A 26,322-nucleotide genomic window follows, 5' to 3' on the forward strand; every position below is an offset into this window, starting at 1 on the left:
TGCAAGCATTACTCCCAGGGAGTCCCAAATGCAGGAGGAACTTCTTTCTCCTGTTGTGCTCCAGGAGGCAAACTATTTAGGCATTGCTGTTGCATGTTGTATTGTATGGAAGGAGACTGGAACTGCACTCTTCCTCTGCTGTTGAGATGTGTATTAGCTGGAAGCCTATGGGACTGGAGACCTGCTTGTTCTAACGCCTGTGTTGCCAGAAACTCTCTACTGCTTCTACAACCTGAGAGCAGTTTGCAGCATAGCCATCCTACATGGAGTGTGTATTTCTGCATTGAGGACACTCCTTTGTTGGCACAACAAAGCTCACCCTGAGTTACAGGAAAGAAGTGGTTTGAAGTGCTCAAGGATTAGTCTGGAACTTCAAAGTCTCAGGTTTAAGCCCCTACTCTGCTACAGATTTCATCTGGAGACCTTGACCAAGGCAGCACTGGACTCTGTGAGCTATCTTACTCTGCTCCTCATACTGCCTTTGTCAAGGCAGTCCGGTGATCTCCTACTCTCCACTACAGCCTCCCCTGCAGAGTTGAGCTCAAAGGATTGCTATCAGCTGCTTTCAACTGGCAGGAAGAGTCAGAGACAGAGAGAACATCCAGAAAGTAAGTGACACAAGTCTGTGCAGTCAGGGAAGGTCATGGAAGGAAACTATATGGTACTCCCTGCTTTTAACAGGCATGAATAAATTGACACCCACCTTTGTGCATGTTGTACATGAACTTCTATGAACTTACCTCCCTGAACTTTCCAAATAGTTAAATAGAGCAACTGTTTAGCACCGTGTCACTGGATTTCAGTGCTATCCCTACAGGGCCAATACAGAAGGACAAACTCTTAGGAGAGTAATTCAGTTCACCCAAAAGCCCTTGCTCTGAATCACTTTGCAGTAGAATGGGTCTCTTTCCCATATTTATTTAGAGGGCATAGAAAGATGAGTCTCTTAACCTGGGGACCAGAGTCAGTGCTGAAATCTAGGTGCAGTGAATATCCCTTGTGTATGCAGCTCATTCTGGAATGAGTCATAATTCCCAGGAAATACATGTTGTAGTAATCATCACGTATTTCTGCAGAGATTATTGTAAAAGCAGTCAAGATTAAGACAGCCAAACAACTCAAGATAAAAGGCTTACAAGCCTGACTGTCAGGTGTAGATGCAACAGTTCTGAAGGCCACTCCAAAGACAGCTATTTCTGTTGCAAAGTAAAACTCTTTACAGTGCAGTTTTTCTTCCCTCGTTTGGCCTAGCAAGAAGTGTATTTTTAGAACAGTTTTTGGGTATATGATGCATCACTCATTTCTAACAATTATTTTCATCACCAATTATAAATTTCAACAGCTATAATGTGACGTACAAGAATGTAAGGGATTGGCTAAAAATTAGGGGAAACTTAAGCAGTGTTCAAAGGTGAATGATCAGGTTCAAATGAGATTGTTTCTTCATTTGTCTTATTTTCATTAAAGATTGTGCAATAAATTCCATTATCATACTTTTTGTGTCACTATCAACACAGGGAAGAATTGAGATACTATATGTAAAGAGCTCGGTGGTCCTGAGGACTGGAGTAACAGATATGGGATGAAGTTTATTTGTATAAAAACTCAAGATCATACTACTAGGATGTAACAGAATTTTTTCTATTAGTTGAAAGTTGATCACTTTGAAAAGACTGAGGGAAAAGAAGTATCACGATGATTATGAGTCATGAACTCCTCTGAAAAGAGGCAAATACCACCTTATGAAGTTGCAAAATGAAACAGGCTTTTCTTACCCCAGCCATGATAAAGGCAACTCCTGCAGGAGCCCAAGGCCATGTCCTAAAAGTGACTCCACTCACCAGGAATTCACAGTTCAGTGACAACTCAAGTGCTAAACAACAAAGCCACAAATTAGATACACTTAAATGCAACTTTGCCTGTTTCACCTCCTCCCTGACATGAATTTATCTCCCATAGCTTACTTCATCATTTCAAAAAGCAGATTTTAGAGGCGTTTCAGTCAAGATGCTATGGGAAAATATTAATCTATCAAGGGTTATTTTCTCATGCTCTTCCCATTGTAATTTATTCAACCTGAGATCTCAGCTAGGAAAGGTTAAGTTGCAAACAAGTTTTTTTAGCATAAAGAAGTGATGACTGTAGAGAAAAATGTATTGCATTTGCTCTAAGTCAAAAAGTGGAATTTGTAATGAAGCTCATTGCTAGTATTCATACCGTTTGAGCCTTGAGTAGCACAGGACACGTCAGTGCTATAAGACTGTTCAGAAGCTACTGAAAAATCAGTACAATCTTCCACCACCTTCATCAAGTCTGGAGCAGATCTATGGCATATTGCTTGTTTAAAAGTTTTATCAGTAGTAAGTTGAGATTTCTCTGGTTATTCAGGAGGTTGGTGGGCTCTGTTCCTCTTGCTAGGTCTTTGGAAAGGATGCAGCACAACGATCTAAAGTAGGTTGCTCTTCACTAGAACAGTATCAATAATGGGAAGGTTCAGAGGGCACAGTGCAATGCCCTACTGACTCAGTGACTTGTCAATTTTAGAAGATACCTCAGGAACAGTGGTGCTAATGGTGACTGTAGGGTGGATCCACTCTGCCTAGAGATAGGAGCGGCTGAGGGAACTGGGGTTGTTTAGTCTCGAGAAGAGGAGGCTGAGGGGAGACCTTATTGCTCTCTACAACTACCTGAAAGGAGGTTGCAGTGAGGTGGGTGTTGGTCTCTTCTCCCAAGTAGTTAGCGATAGGATGAGAGGAAATGGGCTTAAGCTGCGCCAGGGGAGGTTTAGGTTGGAAATTAGGAAAAATTTCTTTACGGAAAGGGTGGTCAAGAATTGGAACAGGCTGCGCAGAGAGGTGGTGGAGTCACCATCCCTGGAAGTGTTCAAAAAACTGGTAGATGCGGCACTTCGGGACATGGTTTAGTCCAGTCTACCCTTGATTGGTTTAGGGTAGACTTGGTAGTGTAGGTTAATGGTTGGACTGAATGATCTTAAAGGTCTTTTCCAACCTAAACGATTCTATGATTCTATCACACACCCTTCCCAAGCAGGCACGGTGCACAAGGATTGGATCTGAGGATCCGGTCTTCTGCAAAAACCTCAGAGAATGTGACATAACCTAACATGGTCTCTTCTTTCTGAACTATACCCACTGCATATTCAGCAAACAACAAGAAAGGTTCACAACCACAACAGACTACCACTGCAGAAGGCACTCAGAGCCAAATTACACCTCAGCACGCTGGTCAAAGAGGGTGATTTGATTTTGAGTGAAAACAGGAATAGTGCACACAGGAAGACCCAGTGGCCAGACCTCAGCTATTAACTTCCAGGCATTTTACTTTTTTCTTTTGAAATACAAAAATGTTATTAATAAAGTGTAATTTCAAGAAAGGAGATACATACTGAGAAAATAACTGGATTCCTTACCTTCAGCTTTAAGTCAACATTTTCTTGAGTGTATATGGCATGCCCATTTATACAACATGACACAGGTACGAGGATTTCTTCCCTCAGTGGGAGGAAGGGTTCTTTAGTCCCTTAAACTACCTGCCCCACAGTACCAACAAAGAGAACTATGCCTTCAAATTACGGACTGAGAGAGCATGAGCTGGAGATGGGGAGGGAGCTTTACAAGGGAAGTTGCCAGCAACTGGTGAAAGTTCAGGAATTCCACAGCAGAGCCCTAACACACCAGTGTACAACCAATCCTAGAACAGGATAATCAAGAAAAGAAAGACAGGGGATTTTAAGACGAGATTCTTCCAGATGACTTGTCACTACACAGCCTATGTCTTGACTCTCAGTCAGACTTACATGGTACTTCTGTACAGTCTTCTGTTGACACCATTTGGTCTGTGCAGACTGAAGGTCAGAACATACCTGATTAGTATTCGAAGACTTAAAAAAGTATGACTACTGAATTCAAGGATCTTTGTACAATCCTTTTATCATTCAACAGAAGAAAAAACAAATGCCATTCTGTAGTAACATCCTTTACAGGCCTGGAATCCTAATCTCTTGTAAAGTGAAACGATGTACATACTTTACTAAAATTTCAGCTACCGGAAAATAATGATTGCTTTTCTTCCTTGTACAGAGATAGCAATATATAGATATTAAGACAGGTATTCTAACTGTTTTTAGCAGAAGGCTAAACTTTTTATGCATTCACCACTATGAAAGACAATCTTCCAGCAAATGCAGTCAATAAACATGTTAAAGCTGAAGTGATTATAGATACAGTGACTGTAAAATGTGATTTTTACTTACAGTCTTTCATACTACCTTCACTGATCTCAGGTATGAAAAGATTTGGTTAAATCAATGCAAATGAGACTTAAACTAGTATTAGCCTGCTTGTTAGTAGTTTAAACTGCTAAACTGAAATATAGACACTACACACCAAGCTACTAGTTTAACCATGCCATTTAAATTACACCCTTAAAGAAGCAAATTTTTTGGTACAGATTCAGATAATAAATTATTATTATTTTCAGAGAGAAAATTCCATCTTCCTTTGGGAACATTTATGTAGAAATTACACTTGATCAACTGTAAAAGCATAGGTAACTTCATCACATAGTAATACATTCCCTTAAACTCTGGTTCATGTGAAGAGTGATCCGTTAATAAAACACAGTCTGAACAAGATGGAGAAAGTGCCAATAGATCGTCCTGTTGCTGTGCCATTTGAGTGCTCTATGCACATGCAAATTGGGCCACTTTCTTTATGTTTGTATTGTATAGGAAAAGAAAGTTCATGCAATCTGCTTTATGCAGCATTTACATGAAAAAAATGAAAGGATTTTGAAAAAAAGAATAGGACTTGATAGAAAATGAACATGACTTCTACAAAATGGGTAAAAAAGCTCATGATCTTAATTGACTTAGAAGCTTGATTTTCAAAAATTATTTAGGCTTTGAAAAGACCAGTGTCACAAAGTGTTATCAGCATTTAAATTCATATATTTCAGTGTTTTGGACTTATTTTACCACATATCATTTCCCTGTGTTTTATAAATAAATACTTTTTAAAGTCTGGAGTATTTTGCTGGTTTAGTGCTCAGCACTGACATCCAATAAGCTTATTTCAATTCCAGCATCTTTCTGGATTAAGCAAATGTCAAGTCTGCACCACATAGAAGATATGGATCCAGTGTGAGGCTTAAATTTAAGCCAACTGCATAGGTTTTTACTGAAATGCCAGAAAAGAGAAACTACTACTCATCTACATCCACTTACGCAAAGGCCAAGAAAACTTGAAAATAACAAATTATTTAGAAATACATTTTTTTATTTTTATCTTCAAAGGATAGAGTAAATAGAAAATTCTCCAAGATCAGAACTGAAGACTGCTGTGTATATTGTTACTATAAATATGTGTGAAAGGAAATGTGGCAGATTTTAGTAAGCTTTTTCCATATAGATGATAATACCAAAATGTCTTTTAAATTTTATGTTCCATTTAAAAAAAAAGAATTGTCATCCTTTACCTTGAAGCATGGGAGAAGTTGCACCAGTACTACATTAATACTGATCTACTACATTTCACATCTGATACGTTACTTCAGTGTACTGGTTGGGGCTTTTTTAAATTGTAAAATTGAGCCAAGCCATTTTCAGTTGTTTTAAATAAAAGCCATCAGGTGCTAAGTGATCTATGCAGAACTGATACAACTAAATACTAGTGGAAGAAAGAAAGTATCTATTCAATAAGACGTAAGATTTGAAGTTTGCAAAACAAGGTCTAGTACCACTATCACTTCTTTCAGTCAGTAGCACCCAATTCTTGCAAGAATCTTGACTAGTTACTTTTAGCATACTTGCTTAAACTAAACATTAGCTGACGATGCAAATGTAAGAAAATAGCAAACATTAATTTCACCTAACCTTAGCTTTCCGAAAACTGGGATGCTAATCTGCATCTTGAGTCACAGGAGAAAGGGGAGGCACTTCTTGTGATTCACCCCACATATGAATCATGATGCCCCTCTCTTTCCACTGGCTCTATAGCATACTCCAAAGATTACGCTCCTATTTTTTGGCCAGCTAAAGTTATGAGGAGGTGAATCTTTCTCTGAGTGCTAGCCATTCTGAAATAGTGGAAGTATCAAAATTGCCCCAACTGGTCTACTTTTTAGCTACTTTTACCTTGCCTTTTCAGTGACTCCCATTTGTTGATGAACATCAATAAATTCCATGAGTTGCCTTTGTAGCACGTTTTCTTTTCCTTCAATTTGCTTAATAAAATCATGCTGCAGAAGTCTAGATACTGTTGGACGCTTCTCATAATCTTTAGTCAAGCACCTGTGCCGGCAGAAAAAGTGTATGATTATTGAGGGATCGCTGTTACGTTTTGAAATGCTTTTTTGTAGTTTATGTATACCTCCATAATAAATACATCCATCTTAATCACAATGGCTCTGTACTGAAAACTGCAAGATTTCACAGAATTGATGAGGCTAAGAAGTTAAATTACTGCATTTAAAAACTAAATATTCTTTAAATTAAGAAAAACAGAAATATCAAAGGTGTTAAAATGTTGTTAATTCATGTTTTAAATCTGGAGCCTCACTCTGAAGTCAAACTGGATTTAAAAACTAGGTTTTTAAGGAAAAATATTAGTAGCAACAGATTTCCACAGAGAATGCAAACATATTTTACACATGACATTTGCACATGTTCTGTATTCAGCTACAGTGGTCTCAGTTGTTACTCACTTGTTAATGAAGTCATTGAATTCAGGTGACCACAGTTCAGGCTGCTGTAGTGTTGGAGGAGGATTCCTGCAAAGGTCAGTGTGATGATAAGTTAATAAGCTACTCACATGACAAAAACAACGTGTGAAGGCAGGCTGAGTAATGAGTTTTAGAAGGCCACTGAAAAAAGATATTGATTTCCACTGGTAAAAGGAGCATGGGTAGATGATACAATGCCTCACTAGTTCTCCTACTTTACATAACTAACAAGGAGAAATAGCGGGGAGATGATCTACCAAGCATAGCTAAGAATCACTATAATTTTTTCAATCAAATCAATAAACAGAAATTAAACTAACAACCCATTAATCACTATTCACTTCTAATGGCAACTTTCTCTTTTTGAGCCTGAAAAAAATGTACTTTCTTAAGAGTATTTTTTAAAAGAAATTCTATTTTAAGTTTTCCCAGAAGGACTGAATTAATCAACTTGCTGAGCAAAGTGTCAGAAGGAACTAGCTCTGTATTAACTATTTATCATTCATCAGAAGATAATCAGAAGTGAAGGACTAAATACAGATCTATTATAAATTCATTCTTTCTTTTCTGTTTGAGTTAGAGCTGCTTATTCTAGGTGTTAATTGGTTCAAATTGTTTTAAGTCGTCTTCCATTCAAACAGAGGTGCCATTTTCACTGAATGTAGTCACGAAGACAAAAGGAATCACCTATAGATGAGGTAACTCTTCTGTCTATTTTCGATTAATCATCATAACCGCTTTTGTTTAAGTGCTGCTTAATGTTTACCAATTTCAGGTTTCACTTAGTGAAATGAAAGGGTACTGATCTTATATTTGCTCCAGGGCAGAAAGGGTAGGTGCCCAATATTTGTAAGGGTATAAGCCAGACTTTTTTTTTTTTTTTAAGGCCTAGCTGAAATTACTGAAACAGTTTGCAACTGCTTTTCCCATAGCAAGTAAAGGTGAGAAGAGCATTCACATTTTGCTTCAGTGCCAAGTCAGCCAAGATTTCTTAAACCTGAATGTAATTTAATCTAATTTGGGTGACTTGGCTGAAGAGGACTTGAAGCACTCGGGTATACTGTGTGGTATCAACTGTTGTGCTACTACTTCATCTCTTAGAGTGAAATCCACAAACAGCTGTATGATCATCCCCTACAGACTTTGTGATTGATGTTCTTTGAAACGCTGTAAGTGGCACTTTGGGTACTTTTATCTCCAGGTTCAAAGAAAACGTGAAAGAAGTTGCTATTTGCCCTGCCTGAGGACAGCAGCACTGGAACTGGCAGGACCAGCACAAGCTAATGAAAGGTGGCAGCCTAAATGTATGTGAGTGGTGGAACAATACTTTGCTTCAAAGGACATGGAATAACTCTTGAGGACAGGTATGGGGCCTGTTCACCACAGTAGCATACTCAGACTCTGTATTTCTGTTACAAGTCATTCTCTGTAACAGAATATATGGGACTCAGCTGAGTCCTGTGCTCATGTATGGCAGCAGTCCACTCGGGAGAAGGCCTTATGGCTTTTTCTCAAATGTAGCCACAATCAGCTCTGAACTTCTCAGTGTGCACACGTGGCTGAAGCAGAGTGGGCAGAAAATACAGCTGGACAATTTCTAACCTCCTCCTAGTATAAATAATATGAAGAAACTGCACATACTTAAACAGTCTAAGTTTGAAGAAAGTCACAGTTAAGGAAAAAGTTCAGTCTAACCTGGCAAGAAATAAACATATCAAGATATTACCTTGGTATTTTGAAGAGTGCCCTCATAGGGTGCAAATCAGCAAGGGGTGGATCTCCATCTCCCAGCTCTATTGCAGTAATACCCAGTGACCATGCATCACATCTGGCATCATAGGAGCTATCTAGCTGCTGCTCACAGGCAATCACCTGTTGGAGTGAAAGACTGGGATGGTCATTGGATGGTCAATTGTCCAAATTTGAGAGTACACCCACAGTTGGGGGGAACTCTTACAGGATGGAGATACTGGGTGAAATAAACAGACTTGCACACATTTAGCAAGGTAAAACACCCTGTTGCTGAAAACAAGCAATGCTTAAACTAGAGAAAGCAGGTGTCTGCGAACAGCAGGTTCTCTGACCTGATGCTCCCTGATCTGACAAAATCCTTGGCTCTTTCAGCTGAAGGTGGGAAACTGCAGCCCATGGCTGAGGGACGTAGAAGGAAACTCAGCAACCCTAAAACTCTTTTCTACGGATTATTCCTGCAAAATAACTAATGGAGCTATACTGCTCTCTGTATGAATTGAAACAAGCAGGAAAGCAGAAGTTGAATTCACTGTCTCCTACTGGGTCCTTATTGAGCCAAATCAACCGATTTAAAGATCCAGCTAATTTCTCAACAATGTGTTTGCCACTGGATTACAGCAACTGTATTTAATTTCACATACATTTTGGCTCATCCACAATGCCAGCTGAATCTAGAATTTTTCATCCTATTAGCTACAGGTTGAAATTAATGTATATCCTATTAGCTACATGGCTAGACCAATGTGTATAAACAGAGTATGCTTATAAAAATATGTGTGTATAAACAGAGTAGTTTCATGTGCTATGAACAGATGTACATGCATGTGTTTGTATGCGCACAAATAGTGTAAGCACATAGGCTCATTTATAACAAAATATTTTTCCTGCCTCAGCTTAAAATGTATCTTTATATGCTTCAATTTCAGGATGGAAAAATCTCCAAAAACACATAATACATTTTATTTATTCATAATAATGTCTTCCATTTCCTGCTGTCAGCTATGGATATATAGTATTAAAAACTTTCCAGGTGTAGAAATCCAAAAATAAAAGCTATAATATATCACAGTACCACCCTGGGCTCCTTCAATCCATGGGGAGATGAGATACCTATAGTTTCAGAGCTTGGAAGGCTGGAAAGAATCAATGGCCATACTCTCTCCTCTTTAGCATTTTAGTAAGCAATGCAATGTCTTGATCTCTGGCTCTAACCTTGTATTTTCAAAAAGAAACCCCACTGTAACTTAACCCTTGCAAACATGCAAGAAAAATGGTTTAAAACACGTTTTTAAAGGACGTTGCTATTTCATGTGGTGAAAGGTCCAGTGGTCAGGAAGAAAGACAAAGAAAGAGCAGAAATGCAGAACATGGCAGCTCAAATACCAGTGACAAAATGTTTTGAAACACGAATCTAACCTCTGGAGCCATCCAGAACGGGGTGCCCACGGAGGTGTTCCGACGGAGACGAGTGCTGGTCAGCTGAGCAGACACACCTGGAAGAATGAAGGGAAGCTATAATTAGAGCAACTGCTCCTTCCATCCAAGTCAGCCCTTCTGAATGGTGCCATCGTCATCTTGTCATGCTACGACTTCCTCTGCAGGCGAATCTCAAATATATCTTTCTGGTTCTCTGGAAAGAGACACCCAGTCCTCAAAGGTACTCAGCTGGGGTTCTCTGCATCCTTTGTTTCCAGTGACTTCAGCAGGACCCGGATTTAGTTCCAAATGAGCATTTCATTAGTAATCTGACTCCATGTATTTTGACTAGCTAATTACAGTTTTTCTATACCCTATTTTAGGAGAGCAGTAAAGCACTTCAGGGAGAAAAAAAAGTACTATTCCTTCCACGGATTCTTTTTTTCTTTTAATGCTCAGTAGTGACACTAGACCTCTGTTTCATTATTTATATATTTCAGGTTGAACGCTAGAAAAGGTATTTATCCTCATCTCTTAGCTGCTCTGCCATAAAAAAGAAACAACAAAACAGCAAAACCTCAAAAAATTCTTACAAAACCAGAAGTCTCTCCATGCTCAAAGCACATTCTCAAAGCAACATCAAATACCCACAAATCAGCTTTGTAACACGAGCTGTAGTTTAAGGAATTAACTATTTCAGGCCAAAAGCTGGAAAGTGAACTCCGAAGTCTAAAGATTCCTTACTGTTTTAAATAAAAAGACATTGAAATATTAGGAATTCAAGTGGGCTGCAGCACACTTCTGACCAGCCTCCCACCAATTTCCTTCCTTACAAAACAAGGGTGTACTGGTTGGAAATATCTCTAGTGTGTGCCAAGGGTAGGGTACAACACATGAAGAAAAACAGCCCTCAGCTAGCATGGCCTGAACTATTATGGATTTATGAGTCACAATCAACTGTGAGGTCCACATGTGGAGAAAAACAGACCCTCCGCTAGCAAGTCCTGAACTATTATGGATTTATGAGTCATAGCCAACTGCGAGGTCCACCAGAGGCATATTTTGAAGTGCCGATATCTGAAAGGCAAGAAAGGTGCTGTGTTCTACTCTTGTTCCAACCTCAGTCTGACTGACACTGAAGCTCACTTATTTTGCCTTCACACATACATCTGCATTCTCTTTAAAAAAGTAAAAAGACTCAGTTTCACTCTCTGAGTGCCATTTAATTATTCTGAAATACGTAACGCTCCAGTGAACACCACTGGCCAGTTTCAACTCTGTACTGTCTGGTTTGAACATGCTTGACCTTATCTTCCTGAAAACCCTGCAGATGGTTCATAACAGGAACAATTCACATTAACTGCCCAGCGGAAATACTAACTGAACCTCTGTCTAGATAGAATTTGATTGTTTTGGTTTTTTTCAGTGGTGGTCAAGAAACCACAGAGGGCTTGATCTATTTTTTCACTCTAAAGGTATCTGTTCAACTCTGATTCACAAAATATCTGCGTTTGCCCATCACAGAAATGTATATAACTTCTGAAAATGAGGCAGCAAGAGAAGTCCCACCTGTTTCTTTCAGACAAACACAACCATTGCTTTTGTGGCTGTCTCCCTCTAGTCTACTCCACAATTGAGAAAGTTGCATCTCTTTCTCTTCTCCATGCCTGCAGAAAGTCCCATATACAATGTTTGCACCATGGAAAGCAGGACAATGTGAGTCTTGGCACAAAGTCCGTCAATCCTGCTTCGGCTCAGCTGAGCAGGGGCTTTGTTTCTGCTACCTCAAGAAGTTGTCAGAGGTCCAGCTTCCGGCTCACAGAGTCTGTGGCTGTTCTAAGCCCTCAGCAAAACATGTTGTTAGAAAGCAAGGAGTAAGCACAGATCACCATGGGTCTGTCACTGTTGCAGTGATGCAAATGGACATCATTACGTGATCCTCAGTTTTGGAGGGAGAGGAGGCTACTCTGTAGCCTGTGGAAGTCCCCTGTGCTAAGCTCTTTTTTGTAGTCTTGGAAGAGGAACTGGGATTCAGATCTGCAGACAAAGGAAGGCACTAACAGAATTTCTATTATTCCAGTGTCAGATTTTATAAATAATCCTAACTTTCTGTGGCGATAAGGAGCAAAATATAAAAGGAACATTAATGCACAAAATCTTCTGTGTCTATGCACTGGTTTTTGCTTCTCTTCGAACTGTAATTATTAAATAAACTGAAGGATTTTTTCCTCCTCCCCCTTTTTTTACTTCAGTAAAAAGATGATTTATTTTGAATTGTTCACCACTACTTTCTTTAGGCTCTTGGGTTTTTTGTGTGCTTTTTGTTTGCTTGTTTTTTTATCCTTTTGCTTTTAGCAGTAAAGTGGCATTTCGGATTATGGAGTGTAGGTCTTATGACAACTGATATTTCCTTAGGCTTTTTCTGTGTATAGAGGAAAGATGATGTAATTCCACACTTAGTAACATTTCTTCCAGCATTTCAGTAACCAGTGAAGCATATAGCTGATCAGCTTTTTTTAACTTGTATATTTTCTAACAAAAACATCTTGCTCCTCCCCCTTCCCCTTTACTACAGCTTGCTGCAAAATGAGTCAAATATTCTCCTCAGAAAATATCAAATTTTGTCATAAAATGGTGTTTTATTATATACAAATTGTAAATCTTATGAAAGTGAAGAGCTTAATAAATAAGTGCATTAATAGTACCAATGCACATCATACCCAAAAGAAAATGTTGTGCATATAGATGGAAAAAGGCTTTTTTTTGTTTTGTTTTGTTTTTCAGGCATTAATTTACTAATAAAAAGTGGAAATTACCAGGCTTACACCATGAGTATTATTCAAGCTTTTCATTGCAAAAACTGGTATACAGGAATAACATTGAAAGTAAAGCCACTTACCTATGACCTTAGCACTCAATAAAAGAAAAACTGTGCAGAAATTAGCTAGGAAAGATTTTTCTCATAGTAGCGCCCAGTCTGAGCAGACATGGTTCTGGTTGAAACTGGGAGGCTGTACAACATTGTTTTATGATTATGTCTTGTGACAGAAGTATGCACATTTTACTTGTTAATGCTAATGGGGGAATGGCGAGCCCCAGCAAATTCTACTAAATTCATATTTGGCATGCAGCAGGGAGACTGCATTCCCAACACGCTAGCCACTGTATTCATACATAAAAACACAAACCTTACACCAAAGGGCTTACACTCTAACTATCACACTGCCTCTGGCTACCTCTTCCATAACTCTTCTTCATTTGTGCCTTCAGTGTCCACTTCCCCACCAAAGAATCCTCTTTGTGACTTTTTTTTGATTAAGAACCTGCAACTCAATCATTCCTTAAGCCAGTCTCTGGACCAAAAACTGCTCACACTGTTAACCTTGCAGATCTAAACAGGCTGCAATGCTTTGAATTATTTCCTAACGTTTTTTTAATCGCCTAGAGAAACAGATGTAAAATAGCAGCAGCATCTTACACTGCATTCCCCTTAAGCCTGCTGGCAGATGTTTTGGCATTCCTGTTCCATGCTGTTTGCTGCAAAAAGTGCCCTCTCCTTCCTTGTCTCTCTGCCCAATGGCGTGAAGGCAGTCCCTCACAAATCACTCAACTCCACCTTTTCACTAGATCTGGAGGCAACAGGTCCTAACAGTTGAAGGTTTTCCTTTAGCACCCTAAGTTTCACTTTGAGAAGAAACTCCCATTCTTGTCAAGATGCAGACAGAGAAGTAGCTACTCCCCATGCAACAATGGTGGTGTCATAACTCAACTGCTCTGCAATTGGTGCTATCTTTGACACTGTCTCATTTCTTTGATTCCTTCTTTCAGGTTGTATCTGTGTAATGGTACACATCCAGACAGGACAATTTCAGACAGATCAGCTGAAATGCATAGAAAATGTTAAAAAAAAAAACAAACCTATAATTCCTTCATACTCCATAATGACAAAAGACAACAGGGAAAGAACAAGATTAAAACAAAGTAATTCTGATAGTCCAAATGGCAAATGTCACAACACACCAGCTGCGTAACCACATGCAACCATATTGCAAGTATGGTGGCATCCCCACCAAGACTGTAAAGGGAGATCAGAAAGCTTCTCCCAGGTTTAATTACTTAGCATGGACAGAAAACATAAAGATATTTAACAGAAAATGTTACTAACGGGCCACAAGGACACAAGTGGCTGGTTTGATGACTTCACAAGTGATGTTTCAGAACCTTTTTGAAACAATGTTGGTATTCAGAATTCCTCATAGACTATCAATTGACCTCAAAATCAGACTTTTAAATGGAAAGAGCAGAGGCAGTATCATTTCCTTGGCTGAGCTGTTGACAGAAAAGCATGCCTGAGAACTTCTGTGCAGTGATGAGTGCTCAAGTTAAACCTAGAACTAAAATCGGGTTCTGACCAATGTGATAGAAATAAATAAGAAACAAAGTGGAACTAAGGAGCCAAAAAATGACCATTTCAGCAGCATTTCATGTTGAAAGGTGTTATGTTGTTACAATAAAGCATGATTTCCTTTTCATAAATCCATGCTGCCTACTCCAAATCACCTTCTTGTCCTTCGTATGTTTGGAAATGATTTCCAGGATTATTTGCTCCATCACCTTCCCAGGGTTCAAAGTGGGGCTGACCAGCCGGTAGTTCACCAAATCCTCCTTCTCGCCCTTCTGGAAGATAGGAGTGACAGTAGCTTTCTTGCAGTCCTCAGGAAACTCCCCTGATCTCCAAGACCTTTTGAAGATTATCAAGAGTGGACTTGCACTCCCTCAGCACTCCTGGGTCCATCCCATCAGGTCTCACGGACGTGTGTATGTCCACTTCGTTGAAATGCTCCCTAACCTGATCTTCCTCTACTGAGGGTAAATTTTCCTTTCTCCAGACTTCTCCACCGGTCTCAGGGACCTGGGATTCCTAAAGGCCAGTCTTACAAGTAAACACCGTAGCAAAGAAGACATTGACTGCCTCAGTCTTTTCTATGTCCTTTGTCACCACATCCCCTGTTTTTATGTATTGTCTTAACACACATAGTATTGTAATGATGAAACAGACTTCTAAGACAATGGCCACTGGAAAACTAGAGTTTCCCAAACACTTAGGAAAACACACACTGCAGATGCCAATCTTTAACTGAAATAGGGCATATTCAAAAGCTAACCAAATGGCCCTTTACAATTCCAGAAATATAAAAAACTTAGCATCCAGAAGACCATGTATAGGAACTGCCTGGGAGATGAAAAACCTGTTGTGTTTAATATAAAACTAAGAGGCACGGAGTAAAAGGGGGACAAAAACCAGTGAATCTATACTGTAAAATAAACAATTGAGGTGATAGAAATGGAAAACTAAAGGAATCAAAGTCCAGTGGCTTTCACAATAAAGTCACCATGAGGATTAAAGACAAAGAAAAGGCATTTTTAGGTATATAAGGAACAAAATGAAAATCCTAAATCAGATACAGAATCACTACAAGGTACATACCGATAATAAAACAGCAAAGAGCAACCTAAAAAAGCAGGATGTTCACTTCATCTGTGAGATATATAATCTTTTTTAAACAAAAACATTTTTAACACAGCTTCTCTCTTTAACAAATTTAAAAACTTTCATATTACAGGAGATTGGGCAGGATGGTGTGGCAGCATACTCTAGCTTCCCTTAGTCTACGATTCTGACTGTACCCTTTCTCCATGGCCCCCAGTAGAGCAGGCAACCACGGGCTGCCCTCCACATGCTCGACAGTTCAGTGCGGCATGAGGCCAATGATTCTAATCAAATCTCATGCTTCAGGGCTTCAGCCGGTTTCCTGAAAGGAATGCACGGGAACATTTGTTTTCCTGACGCACAATTGGCCAGATGTATTTAGATAGGGGAACTAGTCTTCTCTGGAGCCTCAGGGATTTGTGCAGCTATACACAATCTGGTGCAGTAGGCTGGTGAGGAAAGTCCTCCTCCTTAGATGCTGCCTTCCTTACATATTAGATTTCAACTGACTGCCACTTTTGAGACCCAAAAAGGACTTTTTTCCCCTGTATCACTGGGAAAATCCTGGCGATTTTTCTCCTTGTTCTATGACATGGCTTTCCTGTTAAGATTATCTGGGTTACTGGCAACATTTATGCTGACGGGACAGAATATTTAAAATACCTAAGGACTGGAATACTTCAGTACAAATGAGTCATTGGGTTCAACTTCCAGGTAAAAATGAATGGTTTTAGTATACACAGGTGAGACCACAGGGTTTCTAATAACCTCAAGAGATGACTATTTTGTGACCCATGAGAAAACCAAAAGGAAGTCTTTGCTGGCCAGATAGGGCTGTTTTCTTGCTTCATGTGTCTCTGGCATATGATACCAGCTTTCTGTGTCAAGCTTCTTTAATGTTTAAGCCATCAGTGACATCTTTATGTGACTTAGTAGAAGAAAATATTTGAAAGACCAAGTGAACAGCTTATCCTGGATACAGCATTTGGCCACATGATTTCTTTTTGTTGTTACTGGACAGCACAAAGGTTTTCATTCACACATGGCCCATAAAATAAGTTTTAAGGACTAAGCCTTCAACAAAGAATTAAACATTCAACAATGAAAATGCTCCACAGCTCAAGTCAATGCAATCCATCTTATTCCTGCTAACCCTGGTTTGAAAAATTTGGAATTATTACTTTGATTGGGTTCAAAGCAGTTTGACAAGCTGCTTATGAAGAAAGCTTTCTTCAAAGTCTTTTATTGGCTTCTGCCATAGTCCCCTAATAAATGCTTTTTAGAAGCAACATGTGAATGTCATGCTATATGGTATGCAGAAATGACAACACAATAACAGTCTGGTTTTGATCTGAATCAGTGAGGCAGACAGCTTTATTATGGATGCATGCTAGAATGACTAAGGCAAATACAAGTCTTGCTATGATTCATTGCTTGAAGTAAGCTAAGGGCAGAAAGAAAATGATTTTATTTTTGAATACTTTCAAATTAAATTATTTTAATTAATTATTTCATTGTTGCTGAATGATTCAGACAGCATTTATAGCTAATGCAGGGCAAGAAGAAAGAGACGCAATAGGATATTCTGACTACTCCAGATTAAGTAATCTACAAAATTTTGGAAAAAAACTCAAGGTCATGCTGAGCTCCTCTTCAATGTCAGCAGGACACGTGAGGCTGGGAACCATGATAAATATTAAAAGGGACAGAGATTAAAATGTCCTTCCCCAAAATGCCCAAATACTCAAACTTGGATCACTCACAACTGACTTCTCAACCTATTCACTGAGCACAAGGTGGCTCTAGACACACAATCCATTGCAGCCCGACCTGTATTGCATGCATTTGCAGCACAGTGCTCTGAGCCTTCTCTCCCTCTGCAATGCCATGTGCCACGCTAGGCTTGCTAGACTGATCTGCGATCAGTCAGCAAACTGCATCTATTAAGCCTATTCATGGCAGGGAGAGGCCATAGCACTGTGTCACAGCAAGGGAACACTAGTGTTGGTAAGGTGTCATGATGAAAGGGTGAAGCTCAGTGCTGTGGTTCCCTTCCCAACTTCTGACCCAAGATTTCAGATGCCTTCCCCACAAGACCAGCAGAAAGCTCCTTCGTGCATCAGAAAACCAGGAGAGGTGAGCAATTAAGCACATGGAACTATTAAGATGGACTCATTAATTACTTTGAGATTGTCCCTATTATTTTGGACATACTGTCCAGTGTAACTGATTTTACTACTCTCACTTTGTCATGAGAACAGCTGCTGGCTCATCTACACTTCAAAAACTCAACCCGTTTACTACAGTCACAGAATTTTAAATATTTTGGTCTGTATTTCTGTATCGGCATAGGCAAGAATATCATTCAATAAAACATAACAAAAATACCTACGCAGTCTAAATTAATATTGATCAATTGTTACCAATCACTAATAGTGGTAAAGCATTACTAACATTCCATGATTTGTAAGGAAGAAGTAGCACACCACTATTGAGTCACAACACAGAACATTGGCAGAATTACTACACATTCTTTCTAGGGGAAAATACTCCAAGGAATTTAATTTATGAACTCAACTGAATTATGAAACGAACTTAATATGTTCATTTAGTATTACCTAAATAAAATTATGTATGTATTTTAAAGTAAAAACAGAGTTCATATAAAAATACACTACCAAAAAGAGTGTCTCACAATTGGCTTGTTTCACCAAATTGCAATTTTGAATAATAAGGCGGCCATGCAGAAATGCCAGCATTAAGATTTCCTTGGCTTTTAACTTCGGATGACTTCTTCTTTAAAAGAAGAATGATCATTCTCCCCAAAATAATAACCCTATTACATTCCAAACACAAAAGCTGACCTCTGTCTACTTGCAGTTTCCAAACTAAATGGAAGAAATAGTTCAAATATTAAACAAGTAATGTCAGTTTTCAGTATGTCTAAATAAAGCAATACAATATTCCTTCCCCCAATCTGTTTTTTTCCACAATGAGTCATACTCAGGTTAAATCTCTAGTTGAGTCAGGCTACTATACATCCACGATAAAACTGTGCTAGCGACATGCAAAGTATGATATCTGAAACAGCATTTGGAATGCAAAGACAATATTCACATGCAACTTTTAAATCCAACACTTCTAACATTTGAAACAAAAGCAGAAAAATGCAAACTAAGCATGTTTGAAGCACAAAAATCACCTTACCTTCACCATATATTCCATTAATGTTGCAATACATGTTTTAATTATGCAATCTCTTTATCCACAGTACTAAAGGAACACTTGAAGTCATTATTCTATTAACTGCATGCAGAACAGCTTGTAGTTTTCCACCATCTGCCAGCAGCAGTGAGATTGCATTACCTTCTTTCCATATCTTCCACTGGAACCTGCTTTACCTATAAAAAAACTTAGATCTTTCCTATGTATTGCTTATCCAGAGACTCTAATGATGGGGAGTTTTAGATACCATTAATGAAATGCCGAAGAAGAAACTGAAAATGGACAGTGCCAATCCTTTCAATATCCCCTTTCCCACAGTGACAGTACTAGGCAAACTGGGGGGAATCATGGGATCTCTTGTAGTTAGAAATAGGCTTGAATTCCAAAGATTTAATGAGTGCTCCAACATTTTATTTTCATTATGGGAATGTGAATATTTCTAATATCTATCTAGATGTCTGACTTTTTTTTTTTTTCCTTCCCAATGACTTTTCATGGTAATAATGTCAACAGTCTAATTACACGTGGTATGAAAGTATGTTCTCATTTGATGCATAGAAGGACATGGCCTTCAGCAAGGAACAGTGCTGCTGGAAAACTATGCGTTTGCCTAAGTGGTGGAGTACAATTTATACTTACATTTTTTATGGACATTTCCAAGGCAAGAGCTGCTCGTCCTGAGATATTTCTAGTCTGTGACAGCAGGCTTCAGCAGTTCCAGAGAAGTATGAGCTACCTGTGCTCTTGTTCAAGACTATCAGCCTACAAGGTCAACCCTCAAAAACATAGCTGAAGAGGAATTTTCCATCAGCTTTACACTCTCCTCTTTTAAGCTAAGAGAATCACTTGCCACATGACTGTAGATGTTTCAAAACTTTTAGCGGAAAAATGGTTCTTTCCTCCATGACTCTCCACACGTCAGCAACCTGACTGGTTTGCTGACAGGGAGTTGTGTCCTCTAGGATCCTCTTCTTTCAATAACATACAAACATGAAAACCTCTGGCTTTCAAGCTCTCAGACTCAATGCAATGGCAGTGATTTCAGAAACACGTCAAATCTTTCAAAATGAAATGTTACTTGGACTTTTCCAGACCAAAGTTAAAATAATAACAATAATAATACAGCTAAGTTTCTTTCCTCCCATTTTGGAACAGCACATTATTTGACAACTCAGAATTTCCAAATGGGTATTGTGTCTTAGGGTACCATTATTTAATACAGGAAAGGCCCTGTGCAGAATCCTGATTTCAAGAAAAGAAATTGAATTGAGAGGGACTATTCAAAGAAGCAAGTATTTGTTAGCATAAGCAGATGTTATACACCCAGGTCCCTATGACATTGGTTACATATTGTAAGATGCAGATGAATATATGAATTTTTATTACAGACGAGGTGTGCTACGTGTGCAAGTGACTTCAGGCCAGTTTTTTAAGTGATGAAACAAGGTCACACACCAAAAGATATTTAGGCAGTAAAAACTGCAGATAAATTTGTCACAAGACTTTCAAAAGGTATCTAGTATTAAATCAATTTGGATTTACATGCTAGAAGATTTTGAAAATTTTATTAGGTGCTTCTCTGCAACTTTAGTGTCTAAAATTTCTTTTGAAATCTGGCTCTTTAACATCAATCCACTGCATACAACCAGAAATCTGAGAAACAGATATAAAAGATTTCCTTCCCAGAACACTAATAAGCAACTGTGAATATAATTAAGAATATTTATAAAAAGGGAATTTTGTTCACACCTTGCTTGCCTCCAACTCTTTTTATACAATATATTATATAGCTGTCATGCTTTGAAGTGCTGCAGGGCATTTACTTTAATGTAAATATATATTTTTCTATAAAATCTCTATGCTATACTGAAAACATAGCAGCTACACTTGAATATAGTGCAGCTGTTTATTATTTGTATTGATGCGGTAGAGGATGCTCCTTGCTTGGAGCATAATTGCTGAGATTCTCAGGCGTAACATCCCTCCCCAAAGGTTTTCCACCAGAACAGCTTAACAGCTAATTCCCACAAATGTTCAGGTAGCGAAACTGCATTCAGTCAATCTTCTCTTACAAGGAAAATATGGACTTTGTAATGTATCTAGAACTTAATGAATTCAGGGACTGAATCTGTGATCACGGGATGTGCTTAGAGTAGATCCCCTTGGCTGCTTCTCATTATCTGTAGTAAAAAAGAATGATTTTGTTTATCTCTCCTGATCTAAATTATCATACTGGATGGATGTGAGGAGAGAGGATGCTTCCCTGGTAACAGTATTTCAAACTTCTTGTGGCTTGGACAGTTTAAACTAAAACTTCTGTCTGGCAGCTCCTTAATAAGCAATTGAGCTCCAGAAGCGTTGGTGTGGAGATGTTATAACCTCATTTACTTGATCTGATCATTAATCTATCAACTGGGATTGGGTGTTTCTTAGATACAAAAATATTACCAGGGTGATTAAGTGATGTTACAGCAGAATTTTAAGGGAAAGCAAAAATTTCACTCTTCAAAGCAATCTGGGTGAGGCACTGCCATGGTATTCTTTCAAAGTCTTTCTCATATCTTTAACTATCAATACCTCTACGAAAGGCAAACTGTTCAGACTGGTCGCCTGGATTTTGGGAGTGCTTTTCCACAGACTTTCTGTGTCACCTCAAGCAACTCAGTCTCTCAAAGTTTCAGATTCCCAGCAGTTAATGGGGAATTATAGTAATTTACTTCCTCATAAGAGTGTTATGAAGGTCATCTATTACAGACTGTGCAGTGTTCAGAAATCATGGTCACAGCATACATAAATGCCTAAGACACAACAACCATAAGGCAATGTGTATAAATTGTGTCACAAAATGAAGCTTCTGGAAAGTCAGTACCACTGTGCAAGAAAGGACTCACAGTGGTGGTACACTATACACCAAGTTCAGAGTACAAAAAGAACAAAGGAAAGAAAAGCCATTCTCAAGGGCGATTTAATTCACTGAACATTAACTGTTTTTTCACTTATGACTCTTAAAAAGTTCCTAACTGTACTTAAAAAAAAAAAAGAAAAAAGACACAAGTTCAAGTTATATGACCACACAACACATATAGACTGAGAATGGGTCCTTTTCTAGTATTGTGCTCCATAAGGCAGTTCACAGGTCGATCTTTCAGACACAGGTTTTATGCACCTGTTTCAATGAAAACCACCATAAAGAATATCAGGGGAGGAGAGGAAAGGGTTTTTCAGAAACATCTCATCATCAAGCAGCATGCAGGAGAATGGCGCAGACAAAATTATCTTAGGAAGGGCTCACTTTGTCAAGTGTGTTCGGTGGTTGAAGGAGCCCTTGATCCACTGTCTCTGCTCTCCTCTCCACAATGGAAAAGCTGCATGCATGCTAGAAAGGGCTGTGTGACTATCTGGGTTGGTTTCATGTGTTTACTTGGCCCCATGTAATAATCAGTTTAACCTAAACCAATAATTTTGCTTCCACTGAGTATTTACTGGGAGAAAAAGAGATTGTGCCTGCGTGTCTGTCTCATTCCACAGCTTGCAGATTCGCGGGCTTATATAGTAAAAAGATGGCTGAGTTTCAGTCCCTGATCCAATAAATGTTCATGTACAACAGTCTGTAGCAGTGTCAACATGAGAGATTTTGATCAACTCACATTCCTGGCTAAAAAATACTCTTGGAATCTGATTAATGTGGGTTTAAATCCTCTTAAGCAGAAGACACAAATCTCCCAAATCCCAGCTGAACACCTTAAACATCTCCCTGAAGGGTGAATGGTATGTCTTCCATGATGATGTTGTGAATATGAATCAATTTTTCCCATTTGAAAAAACTCATTATTGGCTTCAGATTGGGTTTGGGGGAAAAAAGGGAAAAAAAACAAAAAAGGAAGAGAAAATTTCTATCTATTCCTAAGTTAAGGTGTAGTTCCTATATTTCTTTGAGAGGAAGGACTGTAGGTATTATTACAGGTCCCTCTTCAACCCACATAAAAATGTGTGTATGTATGTTTGGTTCTTGCACGTTCTCATCTGTGCTTTGGCATCACAATTTTCCCCACAAGATTTTAAGATTCTTTTTCAATTACAGCATTAGCAGTAGATTGTAGTAACTGTGGAATAAAGAATTCAGGTCCTCATCCCTACAGCTTGTACGTTTTGACATGTGCATAAGTGAATTAATTTTCAGAAGCATTGATCCTCCACGGCTCTAATTGCCTTTCGCACCTTAAAAAAAAATTAGTATCCACAACACATTAAAAACCTGTGGGCAAAAATATTGATTTTGCCTCACATTAAACTTCCAGACTATCAGAAAATACTATTAAGTGTATGGCAGATAATTTAGGAAGTCCGAAGGCTTTTCAATGGAAGATTTTATCTAACAAATAAAATAACGAACATAAATACATGAATTTTCAGAAGAATTAGTAACCCGAGTAGTTGTGGGGGTTTTGGGTGTGAAGTAATGAGAGTTGCATAACTACATTCTACTGGCAGGAAGACACTATGCTAATGGGAGTTAAAATCCCATGATTACTTTAAACAACTGTTATGTATCAATTGAATAAATTTCATTAACAAAATAGGAGGGTAAAGGAAAAATGAAGATTTTCCACCTGCTGAATAGAATCATGATATTTACAGTTGGCTGCTATGCTGTAAAGTAGTGACCAATAAATTGAATTTAAACATTAGAAAGAAGACGGTGTGCTACCAGGGAACAGTTCATAATAATAAGCACTGCAAATTTTTATACCCCTGTTATATAAAACAACAGTCAATACACTTTTAAGACAAATCACTGTGGTACGGCTGATAAATAACATGTTGCATCCACTTACCTGTGTCTCTGCTTTTGCCTTCTGGTGGTAAAATCAAATGACAGCATTCAAGAATCACTTAGACCTAACAGACTTGAACAGACCCTTTTCATTTAATGCCAAGTCTTAGGTTTAGACTTGCCAAAAGTAATATTTTAGTCTTCCCAGACTTTGGAAAGTGGGGATTACCTATATAGTATCTCCCCCTCTACTGCCTTCAGGTACTATCTCTTGTTTTGTTTCAAATCAAACTAAGGAAGTGTATGCGACTGAGGTGGAGCTCTCCCATTCTTCACAATATCTAGTAAGTTCTAAGTCCTCTCATATACAACATGAAGCTTTTGCTTATCAGCTCCTAATTTCACTAAACCAGCACGCAGTCCTGAAGGAACTAAACACCAACCTTATTTTGAACCCTATTAACTTGCTTTGCCACTTCACTTACTGTGTCTGCCCCGAATCATTTGGCACTTACTACCATCACATTAGAACTTCTATTCGTTAGCCATGCTATCTAAAGAGCATTAGCAAAATGACTGGAAAACCCAAAGTCGTAAAAACACCTATTTCTATCAAGTTAAAAAGTAACTTTGGTTATCCAAGTGATCTTTAATGAAGAACTCAAAAACTTAATAAAATTTAATATAATTAATCTTTTCTGGTTTGTTTATTTTATTTTCCATACTTCAGATGTACGACAGTGGTTGTACATATTAGTAAACATAACATACCAAAATCCACAAGCTTGACTCCTCCTTCAGTGGTCAAAAGGATATTATTTCCCTTAATATCACGGTGGATAGTTTTGTTTTCATGTAAATGCTGAAGTCCCTGGAAAGCGAGATGTAAACATGAACATTTTACTAACAGCTCTGTTCTCTGTATTACATTTGCAGAAACAAAAAGGGAGCAGAAAAGTATGAAAAAACTTAACACATGGGTTTTTTTAATCCAAAACCACAGAGATGTCATTCTTACTGGAAAAACACTTGGCACACCATGACGAATAAATATTTTTTAATTCCCCCACTTTATGTCAAATAGAAATTTTAAGATTTTATCTTAAGATTTTATAGTGCAGAAAAAAAAGCACTATAAATCTACATTATATATTATACCTTCAGAGTATAAACTCAAAGAAAACTGCTAAGGCCTAAATTCCAGTGCAGAAAGTCAAATTCTGGTTAAAAGAAAATGAAAAATAAAGACACTTGATCCTGATTAGCAAAAAAAAAAATTCTTGTAGCAGTGTTTGAATTCACTATGTATTTATAGCAAAGCTATAAAAATATTCTGGATCCAGACATAAGAAGTTGAACGGTATTTTGGGTATATTTCTGCTTTTTCTCAGAAGAAAAGTGATTTTGATGCAGAACTGTATTTACTAAGGAAAGGAATCAATGCTCAGAAATCAATTTTCATTATCTTAATAATGAAACAAACAGATGAATTGCTCTTCACCTTCCTTGTTCAAAAAGAACCGTCTGAATTACACATTACCTTGATTTCATTAAACACTGCTATAATATAAGATAGCGTGTCGTGTTAGTGGGGACATGATCGTCATTCAAAGAAAAAAATATGAGCTGAATATTGACTGTCCTTTCACTGAGAGCTTATCTTACCATCAGAGCTTCATGTAAAATGTAAGCAATTATAAGTTCATTCATCCTTTCGCCTCTCTTCAGAAATCCTTTTACAAGATCAGTCACAGATCCACCATTGCACAGCTGCAAAACATTAGGGGAATATAAAAAGGAATTAAGAAGTGTTGGAGTAGCCACCTGGTTTTAGTTTTCAGTAGTTTTCGTATTTGTAGCCAAATGAGCTCCTATTAAACTGGCAAACCACAAATTTGTCCTTATGTCTACCATTTATACAAGCAACAGGCACAGCAACTTTTGCCAATTTTTTTCACTACTTTCTGCATTTAGTTCTTCTTGCCCAAACACAAGTGCAGCAGTCTATCTCTTTCCTTTCCTATATACATGATTGCTTTTCACTGAAACAGAAGTAGCTTATAGTGCAATAAAATTGCTGTGAAGGCACGTTCTGTGGGGCACACTAATTGCTTCTTATATTCATCATGTGCAACTCACCAGCAATGCAGATTATTACAGCATCAATTCTCAGGTACAAAAGCTACATACAACATAAAATGGATTTAAGGCATCAGAAGACAAATGGCAGAGAAATTCCCCCAACAAGAAAATCTTCCAAGGGGAAAGGGGAAAGCTGCCCTTTTTGCCAAGCAGCACTTAATTCCTAGTGTAAAGGGATGTTAAACACAAGGGATGGGCATCATGGAAGATGATGAAAGCACTGTGGAAACAAAGGTCTCATCCCCCACTGAAACAAGGTGGCCCATGGGTGTAAGACTAATTATAGCCCTTGTAGTGTCAACCCTGTCAGCTTCTTGTTCGAGACGCAGGGCCACAATCTACTCTGATCAATCCTTTCTGGTCTAAGGTCTAAGGTCCAGTTAGACTCTGGCAAACCCCTGTCCTGTCCCGTATACATGGGAAGCAGAGGTTGGGCCTTGCTCTCGAAAAAGATTAGTGAGCGCACATTACCAGCAGATTAGTTTAGACCTGCAATATTTCATATGTTCATTTTTGTTACTTAAAATTTTTCTGCAGGAAGAAACAACAGCGTAACTTTAGTGACTACCTCTGTAGTAGTTACATACCCACGAAGATGAAATTGGTACTTTAGCCCTTAAACTATCTGTAATGCACCTGACAATACTCATTGATTGAAGAGCCATTGCCTTTGTAAAGGAGTAGCTGCTTCCAATAAAACAGTGAAACAAATTGCAAGTTTTATACTGTATCATCCAGTAGCTTTTCACATGAAAATAAATACCCACATAAGACATTTTAC

General features: G+C 38.3%; 1 protein-coding gene across 3 annotated transcripts in view; it reads right to left on the reverse strand.

Moving 5' to 3' along the window:
• The window catches only part of MYO3A (myosin IIIA), a 113,574-nt gene that overhangs the window by 64,951 nt on the left and 22,301 nt on the right, over positions 1-26,322 (reverse strand). For all 3 annotated transcript variants that reach the window (XM_075705211.1, XM_075705210.1, XM_075705209.1), the window contains exons 3-8: positions 25,065-25,169; positions 24,171-24,270; positions 9,910-9,986; positions 8,468-8,613; positions 6,724-6,789; positions 6,155-6,310 (exon numbers count right to left, since the gene is read on the reverse strand). In XM_075705211.1, the coding sequence (XP_075561326.1) occupies positions 6,155-6,310; positions 6,724-6,789; positions 8,468-8,613; positions 9,910-9,986; positions 24,171-24,270; positions 25,065-25,169 (650 nt within the window). The remainder of the gene's footprint in view (positions 1-6,154; positions 6,311-6,723; positions 6,790-8,467; positions 8,614-9,909; positions 9,987-24,170; positions 24,271-25,064; positions 25,170-26,322) is intronic.

This window comes from Pelecanus crispus, chromosome 2 (assembly GCF_030463565.1).
Source record: "Pelecanus crispus isolate bPelCri1 chromosome 2, bPelCri1.pri, whole genome shotgun sequence".
Classification (NCBI taxonomy): Eukaryota; Metazoa; Chordata; class Aves; order Pelecaniformes; family Pelecanidae; genus Pelecanus; species Pelecanus crispus.